The sequence below is a fragment of the Carassius auratus genome, chromosome 4 (genome assembly GCF_003368295.1).
Source record: "Carassius auratus strain Wakin chromosome 4, ASM336829v1, whole genome shotgun sequence".
NCBI classification, from domain to species: Eukaryota; Metazoa; Chordata; class Actinopteri; order Cypriniformes; family Cyprinidae; genus Carassius; species Carassius auratus.
The window spans coordinates 20,436,084-20,448,315 of record NC_039246.1 but is presented as its reverse complement, the minus strand read 5'-3'; the positions used below and the strand labels follow the sequence as shown (position 1 = coordinate 20,448,315).

Below are 12,232 nucleotides of genomic sequence, written 5' to 3'. Positions count from 1 at the left end.
TGCCATCATCTTTTCAGAAATTTGATGGCATTCATAACCAAATCATTTAACCAAATGTAACCAAATATACACAAAGTTATTTGGTTATGGTTATGTTGATTTACTTGTAAGTGATTGTGTTTTTTAAATTTCATCTCCCTAGGGATTTGACTCGAGTGAGCTCAAATATAAATATATATATATATATATATATATATATATATATATATATATATATATATATATATATATATATATATATATATATATATATATATATATATATATGTATATATGTATATATATATATATATGTATATATATATATGTATATATGTATATATATGTATATATATATATATATATATATGTATATATATATATATATATACACATATATATATATACATATATACATATACACATATACATATATATACACATATACATATACATATACATATATATACATATACATATACATATACATATACATATATATATATATATATTATGTATGTATGTACAGTATGTGTGTGTGTGTGTGTGTGTGTGTGCATCATTACAGTCTGTAAAATATGTGTATCTCTTATTACAATTCAATCACTAGCAATCAGAAGAATTCCAGTTAATCAAGTATCTACAAAAGATCTACTCTATAAACAATGCATTAAATTACATTAAAGACAAAAATAAATTAAACAAGCAAAATAAATTATTACTCGCATGTATCTGGTCCACTGATGAAGTCATGGGTCAAGTCAAGTGAATTATTACTCATTTTCTAACAGGCGTCGAATACTGACTTTAGGAAAAGGGGAATAACCAATGACATTTGAGATAACAACTAAAACAGCAAGCCCCGCCCCACGACTGACAAAAATAAAAATTTTCGCGTGAGCAGAGGTGACATGATCGAGCGCGAGGATGTGGGGAATGAGCATGTGCGCGCAAGGGCTTTTATTGCGCGCAGAGTTATGTCACGCGCGCGCGGGAGTTTGAAATGAGCTCGCGGGTTTCCGTTTCTTCGCATCCGATTCAGTTTTCCTCTCGCGGAAGCCATATAGCGCGCGTGCCATCATCAGTTGAATGCTCCGTTATTTTTGTCATTGATTTGCCGTCATACAACATGGGGGCGTGGCAGCATCGACGATTCCATTTTTTAATTCGAAGTTCGAGACTGTGACTTAATTTCGATCGATTTCGATTTAAAATCGAAATCGTGACACCCCTAGCAAGTAAACTGAAAAAATTACTAGTCAATGGCAATTATATTGCCAAGGTGTGCGTAGAGGGTCGCAATATGAAACTACTTTTCATGAGCAGTTGGTTGATATTAAATTATGCCAGTAATTCTGCATTAATTAAAAGGTCATGCCAATTTAGTTATTATTCAAAAAATTGTCTTAGCAGCCTTCTAGATAGCTCAAATTTGAGTCTTCGCTAATGGTCCCTTTCAGACCAGTTTCTCTATCACCTACTTCACTTCCTACCAAATCTCTTTCCTGTCCTGCCCAAAATAAGGCAACAACGCCAAAGATCATTCTTTAAAAAAAAATACTACAATTAAGAAGGTTCAATCCTTTTATTGAAGATTTTTCTTCAGTATGCTCATGACAGTTGCACCACCCTGATACATCAACCAACAAGAACTTTTGTCTTGGATTATGTGGCTAGATCCTGTTCACAGATTTATATAGAAGAGTGTTGAAATACGCCTCCATCAGCAGCCTTTCTCACTTCCTCTCCTGAGCCACTGAAGAGTCTGTACTATCTGCCGCTGATACATCCTGAGCCGCACACCACCTCAGGCGGTTAACGCATGTCTGAACAGGGCCTCTCAGTCCCAGCTGGGCTCCGTTTCATCATCAAGAATGGATATTAGATTCTAGAAGAATCTATTTTGGGATCATTACAATTTGAGGTGAATGTGTCTCGCATTGTACAGTATATTGAGACAGAGGAGGTGCTAAAACTGAATGCGATGTAGCACGATACTACGAAATTTCTTTAAAAGCAGATAGTTGAGACATTTTTATCATCCATAATCAAAAATAGTCATATCGCACACCCCTACTCAGACATCAAGTTCCCAGCCAAGTCAAACGGCAAGTTAAGAGTGGACACAGGAGAAAGGGTGTTGTGTGTTACGCTACTGGTTGAGCTCGGCTCTAATATATATTCTGAGTCATTGCACCCGCTGGAGTCCTGCCAAGACTTGTAGCCTCAACACGAGCACACGGCAGCTGGGAAAGTTTAGCATCAAGCATATATCACCCTTGGCCATCCATGCAAGGCAATTAATTTGAAGAACTCCGACTCAAAATTGTCAGAATGCAATGATCTCAACCACTGCATGACGTGGACATGACACTAAGCCTTGTACACACTTGCCAAATCCTTGTCATGAGAGAAGAAGTTTGCGGTGCCTGTGCGATGTGTGTCAAGGAGACGCAGCAGTACCTTGCCGGTTGATCTCGTTTTGCAGAAGCTCCTCCATGGCCTCCTCTTCTGCGATATCCAATGGCGTTTCTCCCTCGCTGTTAACTACACCGACGTGTGCACCTTGACTGATAAGATACCTGCAAAGACATGACAAGACGTTTAAAAAGGCATCATCCGAATTGAACTGACAACCGCTGCTTTGGAGGTTTTGGAAGAAAGAAAATGAGAAATAATGAAGAAATGGAATGGGGCCTCTTGGACTCACAGAAACCTCGAGAGTTCAAGTGGTGATTTGCATCTTAATCAAGATTCAGTGAAGTCGTCATCCACTTCTGTTACTGGTTAACAGTGTGAATTCATGTCACCGAGTACATAGGCTTGTGAGTTATATATAAAGGAGTGTCCGTTTCAGCGTTGACCTTGGCGTGATCAACACATCGCCCTCGATAACCTCTCTGGTCATGTGTTAGATTCAAGAACTGCAGCACTAGGGAAACAAAGCTGCACAGACCTGCCCTTACTACAGTCTTGATCACCTTACGTATTCAAAGCTGCTCAGCTAGTAGTTCCTCACTAGAAAACAAACGCTCTTGCAAAACTCCACTTGGCTGCAAGTACGGAATTTTTTATTTTACTAAAACGGCCCTTGACTTGATTGTCCTGCAAAAACGTATTGTTTTGTTTTTAAACTGATCATCGACAATGCTTTGCTAAGATTATTTAAGAGGCAAACCTAATGTATTCACGGTCAACCACAATCAAACATACAGGGTGGTCAGTATTTGAAAACATGCTTCGTTTTACCAGACAGGTGCGAAACTACAAATGTTCAAAACTGGCTAGTGGGTTCCTGAACGACAACTCAACGCACCCTGACCCATCCTTATATCTTAAGGTGTGAACACATTTTTCATTGTTCTGCACATTTTCGCAGGTGATACCCAGTCCTTTTGAAGAATACATAATAGGAAATTCCCTCAGATTCAGTCAGACAGATTTGCCACAATAGCAATGTTTCCATCACCCTGTTTTTTTTCCACATTCTGAAGTAGGCCTAAATTCATCAGAAACGAGTGATTGAGTCAGCGTGCCAACATACAGCACAGTTGCACTACTGGCGTCAAGTTCTAATCCTGACTTGAGGACCTTTCCTGATCTCGCTTCCGATTTCTCTCCCACTCCGCTTCCTGTCAGTTCTGATCGTTTTTCAGAAAGAAAAAATTATAATAATAATAATAATAATAATAATAATAATAATAATAATAATGTACAAAAAAAGTGTGATGAAAAAAAAAAAAAATCCCTTAATTCACAAAAAAGTTATTTTTCTCGCTCAAGGTGGTTTTTGACTTACAAACTAGTAAGTCAAACTAGTAAGTAAACTAGTCCAAAACTAGCCCAATCGTGCTTCCAGAAGGTTCCCCGATAAAAAAAATTGCTTCCCGGGGTTAAAATGTATGTTTTTTAGCAGGGTTGCCTTGGTAAAATTATTTTTATCGTGGAACGTCCCGGAAATGCAATTGGGCTAGTTTTGGACTAGTTTTAAGAAGCAATTGGGCAGGATTTGTTTTGAAAACCTGGCAACCCTGATCTGAACGCATGTGCTGGAGATATAGTTCTAATTACAGGAGCATCTTTACTGATGAGATGTGGATGAATATCGCATTCGATTTTTTGCACAGCCCTAATGGTTTTCAAAGAAGGAAATTTGGAAAGTGTTCATTTACATGAGGGCTGTCATGCTAAATTTGTATACTTGTGTCATTAGGCTTGCGTTAGTTTTACCATATTGTACACCTTTTCCTTTTTCCGTTTCTGGAAATGTTATTCCTATCACAAAACAGGTCAGAGTACTCGCAATATTCAGGACAAAAGCAAGCTTGTTCCATTTTACAGTTTGCCCCATTTAAATGTCAGCTGATATTTTCTCTAGAGTGCTGCGTTCCCTATACAGACCTCAAGCCTCCAATATAGCTCAATCATGAAATTCAATATTAAAAACACCCACTCCATATAGAAGCCTGACACGGACAAAAAAGCAACAAAGACAAAGTCTGAACTCCAATTAAGAATTGTCCGTGACAACAGTAATCATGATAGACATGACATTATAAATCATGTTGCAATCCCACAATGCACAGCAACAAGCTAAGTGAAAAAAAGTCTCTCAAAATAGCAAACTATTGATAATAAACAGAAATCCATTCAATGCTGAAAAGCACAGGCAAAATGTCAGAACATTGTTCATTAGCTGAGCAATTTGCCAACATCAATTAAAAGTCAGTTCTCTCATGCACCGGCTGCATTATTTCTGAGGCCTACAGAGGTGCTGTTTATATAGTGTCCCAAGTCTGTCTCTTTTAAGATTCCATGACGGTCATGGAAGGCTGCTGCGTATGCAGGTAGCGGGAAGTCACACAGCTCACTAGGTTATGAAACAACTTTAAACTGTCAAATCATCATCAATTCACAGAAGAGAATATGTTTATTAATTCTTTGTACAGAAAGAATGACTCATTGATGAATGGAACCCTTCAAGCAAAGTGTCAGAGTGTTAAATCATATGCACCACAGCTATGATTTCAGCACAGGTTAGGTGTTAATCCATCACTTACAACAGAGGTCACTTGGGGCCTGGAACCTGGGCTGACCTCTTAACCAGGTAACATAGAGCTGGCAAAATACTCCAAATAAACAGATGAAGCGTGGGAAAGAGGAAATTAAACATACAACTAAGATTTCAAACACTAGTCACACTTTATTTTAAGGTCCAATTCTCTCTTTCAACAAACCAATAACTATGACCTTTGACTCAAACTCTTAATTTGCTTCTGCTAAATAGTTAGTAAGGTAGTTGTTAAGTTTAGGTATTGGGTAGGACTAGGGAAGTAGAATACAGTTATGGAGAATAGTAGCTTTATAAATTCTAATAAACAGCTGATATGTTAAGAATAGGCAAGCTAATCAGCAACTAGATAAAAGAGAGAATTGGTCCTAAATATTTTAATTTATATTACAGGCTTCGACTAAAATCCTCGCAAGTCATTGATGTTTCAACTACAAATGATTAAGGTCAGTTAGATTTTGTTTTTACGTTTTTGAAAGAAAGTCTCTTCTGTAGACCAAGGCTGTAGTAATATAAAATATTAATAAAATGTGTGTGGGTGGGGGGGGGGGGTATTAGTATATGCCATTTTTTATATATTTCAAAATGTTATGCATTCCTTTGATTAAAATGCTGAATTTTTAACAGTCATTACTCCAGTGTCACATGATCCTTCAGAAATCATTCTAATGTGATGATTTGGTGTTGCAAAAAAATTTCTTATTACTATCAATTTTTAGACTTTGCTTCACGTTTTAAATATTTCGTGTCTAAAATAAAAACTATAAAAATGTCATGTGATAACCTGACAAAGAAGTTCAAACTTATTTGTTTTAATTAGAAGCATTAAACCCTGGGACAAAAAGGAGAAATAGAAACCCTTAAGTTTTTCTGTGGTGGGGACGTGGGACTTACTCAGCGATGTCGAGGTATCCGCAGGAAGCGGCAGCGTGAAGGGGGATCCAGCCTTCATTGTCGGGCTGGTTGATGCAGGCTCCATGCTCCACCAGGAAGGTCACCATGTCCACATTATCATCTATGCAGGCCTGGAAAAGAGAAGAAAGGAGTTAACATCCAAGCAAAATTACTAGCCATTTTAGCATCTCAAAACCTATTCAAATTGACCTGTTCAAATCTAAATTCAAGCAGCATATACATTTCGGTTACCTAAGATCTGGATTAAGAGCCTTAGCAAAGCAGTTTCATAAACTCACGCTTGAGCTTCAGGGCCAAACATTAATCTTCAGTGGGAACCTATTCCTCTAAACAAAGACATGTTATATCATCAGGTAACCAAAATCCCTCGGGGGAGATATGGAGGTCTGTAAATAAAGCATGTCAACACTCGATGAGACAAAAGAGCTTGATAGAGACAGTGACAACATACGTGTATATACACTAGTTTGGGGATCAGTAAAATGTTAAAAAAGAAATGCCTTTATTCAGCAAAGACATTATTTTATCCAAAAGTGACAGTAATATAACAATATTACGGTCTTTACTGTATTTTTGCATCAAATAAATGCAGCCTCGTTAACATTGGAAGAAAAAAAAAAAAAAACCATTGACGGAAAAATACTTACTTCAGGTCGTACAATTGTAAAAAAAAATATATTTTCTTGCTTTCTACAGTTGGCAAAGATCAACATTTTTTGGTCATGGCGATCGTGTTAACTGCCTAATTATCTTATATTTTGAAAGTGCCCCTTGTCAGACTCAACACCTCACAGTCTAAACTCCACAACCTTGACTAGCGTCCAACCTCGGTTCTCCATGTGCTCTCCTCTTGAACAGCTGCCCGTAAAATCTCCTGGTCTTACAGCTGCTTGCCATGACAATACCATAGACAAGGAAACACACAAACCAGCCTCACGGTCAGGGCACAAGACGATCTGGTTGAAATCCTTGCCCAAATTTGGGCCGTTTACAGTACCACAGTAGAAACGTGTGGGCCTTTGCTCTTATCAGGGCCTTGTCAAGCCAGAGGTAGAAGAAACCAGGACTGCCCAAACAACTAGCTTAAAAGATTCTGAACACCTTTTAAAGGTTCAAAGTGGCTGTTACTGTACACAGACTTCACCAGGAAATCAAAATTTACAACTCTATTTTTTATGGAATATAACAGTTTATTTTAAATGTTTATCCATAATTTGTGCTGACATCTCTCCTCTCATTACATTTTCACCGGGGCTATAATCACTACTCTCCAGATACACTTTCACTCAGATACAAATCTGAATACTAACTTGAAATGAGCAAAAATACTTGGCAATACCAAGACTTAGGTGCCCCCAACTGCTCCCGGGGCACCGCAGTGGCACTTACTACACAAAGACATTTGTCACTGACAAGCTACGCAATATTGCGCTCATAACCTAACGCGAATCATCTGCAATTATGACGCGATATTGCATAGCTTTTCAGTAAACTAAGGATCTGTGCAGTAAGTAAGTGCCGCTCCATTAGAAAGCAGGTGATGGACATTTGCTACTAATCACAGAACCAGCTTTACTGACGAGACACGCAAGACAAAATCACATGCGATTAATCGTGCAGCCATACCCTAATGCCCACAGTTCATACACAATAGAATTACCAAACGATATAATTGCGACAATAGATTTTCCTCCCATCTCGTATTTATTCCCTTTATGGATATTTTTTTTTTTTAATGGACAAGACATGCACGACAATTGCATGCAATTAATCGTGCGGCCATAATATGCAGGCATTTTCATAGCATTTGAATGCACACTTGTTTTACTTTCAATTTCGAGATTTGCGATCACACGCTGACCAGCTACGCCATATCGCGTTCATTATCGCAGATGAATCGCTTTCGATAATGAACGCGATATGGCGTAGCTTGTCAGCGATCTACGGCTCTGTCTATTAAATGCCACTCCAATTATAAGCGGGTGATGGCGATTTTAGCGGTGATCACGGAAGCAGCTTTACTGATTAGATGCGCATGATCATATCGTTAGATATATTGCCCAGCCCTAGTTTATACTACAAAGGAGCAGTACTTAGCACACGTTTTACAAGATTAGATGTTTGTCAGTGGTGCTCAGGATCTGAAAATTATTTGCCATCATCCTAAAAGTCATCTCCCCTTACACGGTTTATGTGGTAAGTGAAATTGTATGTACTGTAATGTAACAGGCTACCGTTAGCAAGCTGCTAACCATGTCCCTTTAGTGGCTCCGTAGAACGCATTATTTGTTTTTTTTGTTGTGCTTTCAGAACACTGATTCAGCCACACCTCTAATCCAGTCGGGGGTGCTTTTGGTCCATACAGAACTCTTATTTGATAAGTCATTTTTTTTTTTTTTTTTTTTTTATGCCACGCAAGTCTACAACAATGATACAATTCACTTCGGCAAACATGGGGACATTTTTAAAAACCATAATCACACAACCTATTCGATATACCTTCTGCCCTCACAACACACCATGTTTATTATAAGCCTTACCCAGCAGTTCCCACAGCCCAACAATGGCAATCCCTTAATGGCTGTAATTGTTTAGGCCTGACAGGTGTGAGAGGCCGTGACCACGTCAGGGAATGCAGAGCTGGACTTTCAGCTATAAGACAAACGAAATTACTCTCCAAAGAAAATAAGGACTCTAAACTAATTCCATAAAGTGCTTCTGAGCCCTATGTTGGAGTCTCTGAGCACTTGTGTGTAGCGTAGGAAAAAAGCAGCACTGTAAAATCCTTTCCGAACATGCACCAAGTAGCTATAAGAATGTCATCTGTGTGTAATGAAGACAGATTTGGAATGTGGGTGTCAAACTGATCCAGACAGACGTGAGGTCTGTTTTTTATTTGATGGTGCGGCTACACATTTAGAAGACATTTGGGAGCTAATCTGACTATTAATATTAGTAATAACAGCAAGGATTACATCCAAATCCCACATCCCTGATGGTCGCGGACAGGCACGTACAGAGACCACAGACGTGTACTGACTCAAAAGGGAACAAGTCATCACACCTCCATTCAAACCTGTTTGACAGAGCTGGAGATGTGCATTGATTAGTACCAGACATAGAGATAAAGCAGATATACGTAGGTGTATACAATAAAGACCAACAGAAAGCCTTGGTTTGAATAAGACTTCTGTGTGAGCTGTGCTTCATGATGCTGAACTAATGACAATGCACCTTTTTTGCCAGCAAAATTTTGCCAAATATTCACAAATAAGATCAAACTTTAAAGGGATAGTTCACCAAAAGAATGAAAATTACACCATGATTTATTCAACCTCAAGCCATTCCAAGGTGTTGTTCTTTCAGACAAATACACTCAAGGTTTATATTTAAAAAAAGGTCCTGGCTTTTCCAATGCCAGAGAATGGGCGGTTGTGATTTTGAAGCCCAATAGAGTGCATCCATCCATCATAAAAGTGCTCCACGTGGCTCTGAGGTGTTAATAAAAGCCTTCTGAAGTGAATCAATGCGCTTGTGTAAGAAAAAAAATCCATATTTAACACTTTATAAGGTGTAATCTCTACCTTCTGCTAACTGTCGTACGTGTGTTCAGAAAATCAGAAGTACAAAACGGGGATTTGCAAAGCAAAATATTGGAGGAATTCGATATAAGCCAAGAAGAGACTGGTTTTCCAGTGAGACAACGTCATCTGCTGGAATGGCATTCTCTCATGAATGTGCGTATGACAGTTAGCAGAACCTAGAGATTATGGTTTATTACATTTTAAATATGGATATTTTTCTTTCACAAACAAATCACTTCCCTTCTGAAAGCACGTTTCAAATATGGTCACAGAGTGAAATTTCTTGCCTTAAAAGGCACTTTGATTAACCCCCTGGAGCCGAGTAGAGTACTTATGATGAATTGATGCACTTTTTTAGGCTTCAAAATCTCGACCACCATTCACTGCCATTGTAAAGCTTGGAAAAGGCTGGGCATATTTTAATATAACCCCGACTGTATTCATCTGAAAATAGTAAGTCATATACACACACGATGGCTTGAGGGTGAGATGGGGTAATTTACATTTGTGTACTATCCCTTTAAGTCAAACTATAGCCAATAGGGGCACAAAGCTGAATTATGCAGTGCTGCCAAAGGCAAAAAAGAAATCTGCAGAACTACCAAGATGAGTGACGTTCAGTTGAACCTAAAAGGATTCCTGTCTAAAATGTCAACAATAGACCACTTAAGCTGCTCTTAAGGAACAAGTGGTGAACTTCAATACACAAAAGCACCACAAATACATTCAAACAGCTGCTGATCTGCCTTGTAACCAAAAATGTCAGCCCCATGCTGTGTAGGGTCTGGTCTGTGATGCACTGCTAAAAATAGAAGATTTCAGACGTGCACAAGCAGAGTCTCGGTTTTGCTCTTACAGTCGATGCCATGCTGATAGATAGAGTTCCGCTTTGACACTACCGTATCTAGCTTCTCGCAGACAGACCTAAGCATGCAGAATTCAATCCGCAGTTAAGTGAAAACCGTTTTGGCTGCCAATAGAGAATTTACACACTGCTGAGCAGATTTTTAATTAGAGGCAGGATCACGATACAAAATGCTACCTTTAGTGGACTTTCTAAGCTTGATTGGATATATCTGAGACCACTATAAAGAAACCCAAGAGAGGCCACTTAAGGCCATTTTGTTCTCCGTCACACTTTCATTTGAACGACTGCAGATGCTTGATTCTGGACGCAAATCAACAAGGTTGGAGGCTTACAGATATAAATCAAAGCACATTTATGCTTCTAATTTTACTCAGCAAAGGTATAATGGATGCTTATTGTGAAAAATCTGAGTTGGGCCATAGAACTTGAGACAAAAGTCAATATTTGGAACATTTTGACAGTGTTTGATTAAAGCATTTGCTCTAAAATACTTTAAAAGAGCAAGTGGTTTTTTTTAATCAGTGTAGCCATCATTCAACCAAAGAGCCATTGTTGCAAAGTAGATTCACAATGTTTCATTTAGTAACTGTTTAAAACAATCACAATGTCACAATTACACAATCCCCTAAATGAACAGATTTAGATGAAACCATTTATATAGTCCTAAATCAACAGTAATAATAACCAGCAATTTTTTTAAAAAACAAATCATTGCTCAGTGAACAAAAATAAATCAAATGACAAAATGTAATTTGTCAGTCATTTATAGGGCTGGGTTAAAAATGGGTTAAAAATAGATTTTTCGATTAATCGTTTTTTAAAATGTGGTCAATTCAAAATCGATTTTCAAAGGCCATGAATCGATTTTTTTCAATATTTATTTCCGCAGACATTGAACGTCTGATTAACGTCTGTCGTAAGATTAGCGTTAATCTAATTACAAATCCTCTCCACTAGATGTCACCCTCTTATGTGCCTTGTCCGATGTTGCCAACGAACCTGTCATTCATTCATTCAGTATAAAGCAGTGGCTCTCAATCCGCGGCCCGTCACAAATTCAAATGCGACTCACCATATGCTGAACACACACACACACACACAAAACTTTTGCAACTCACATGAAGTTAAAGCAAATGGACACACCATATACTACGCAGCAATCATCCTTAATTGAAGAAATGTGGCAAAACATCTCTGGAGAGAACCTCATATTATTTCATTCGAAAGTGCTTTCCATATTTGGATCAACATAGGCTACATTTGTGAACACACATTTTCTGCAATGTCGCACGTCAGGGTCATGCTCCCATTCGCGTCTTACAGACTTGCATTTTAAGACTCTTATACTTACCGCTAGACAGGCATGATGTAAAACACCACCATTGGAGAGTGTGTACCGAGGCTCTGAGCAGACGACCACGCGGACAGGTGCGCGTGGTCAGTTGTCTTCAAAAGCACAATTGCACATGTTCAGGCAGTGTGAAGAAACCCATTGCCAATCGAACCAATCGGGCCGGGCTCGGGCTTGTGCGGTTAATGAGCGGTCATGTAATGTGTTTCGATTAGCGCGAGAAAGATGCGAAAATGTATGCCGAGTAGTTGAAACTGAGGCTTGCCTCTGACGATTACGTTTTGGTTATTTATAGAGTACTGGGATGTAACGATGTTACAGAGGACTTATTTTATTTCTTTGTTCAAACTTACAAGTGGCCTATTACATTAGTTATGTATAAATTATGTTAAACCATGTATAAATGACTCATTCCTGACAAAAGGCAAAAGAGCTGTGTGTGTGCGTACATTTGAATAATGTCG

The 12,232-nt window shown here is 38.4% G+C and overlaps 1 protein-coding gene across 7 annotated transcripts in view; it reads right to left on the bottom strand.

The window, feature by feature from the left end:
• The window catches only part of LOC113062096 (protein phosphatase 1 regulatory subunit 12A), a 68,382-nt gene that overhangs the window by 30,704 nt on the left and 25,446 nt on the right, over window positions 1-12,232 (bottom strand). For all 7 annotated transcript variants that reach the window (XM_026231676.1, XM_026231697.1, XM_026231722.1 and 4 more), the window contains exons 2-3: window positions 5,945-6,075; window positions 2,443-2,561 (exon numbers count right to left, since the gene is read on the bottom strand). In XM_026231676.1, the coding sequence (XP_026087461.1) occupies window positions 2,443-2,561; window positions 5,945-6,075 (250 nt within the window). The remainder of the gene's footprint in view (window positions 1-2,442; window positions 2,562-5,944; window positions 6,076-12,232) is intronic.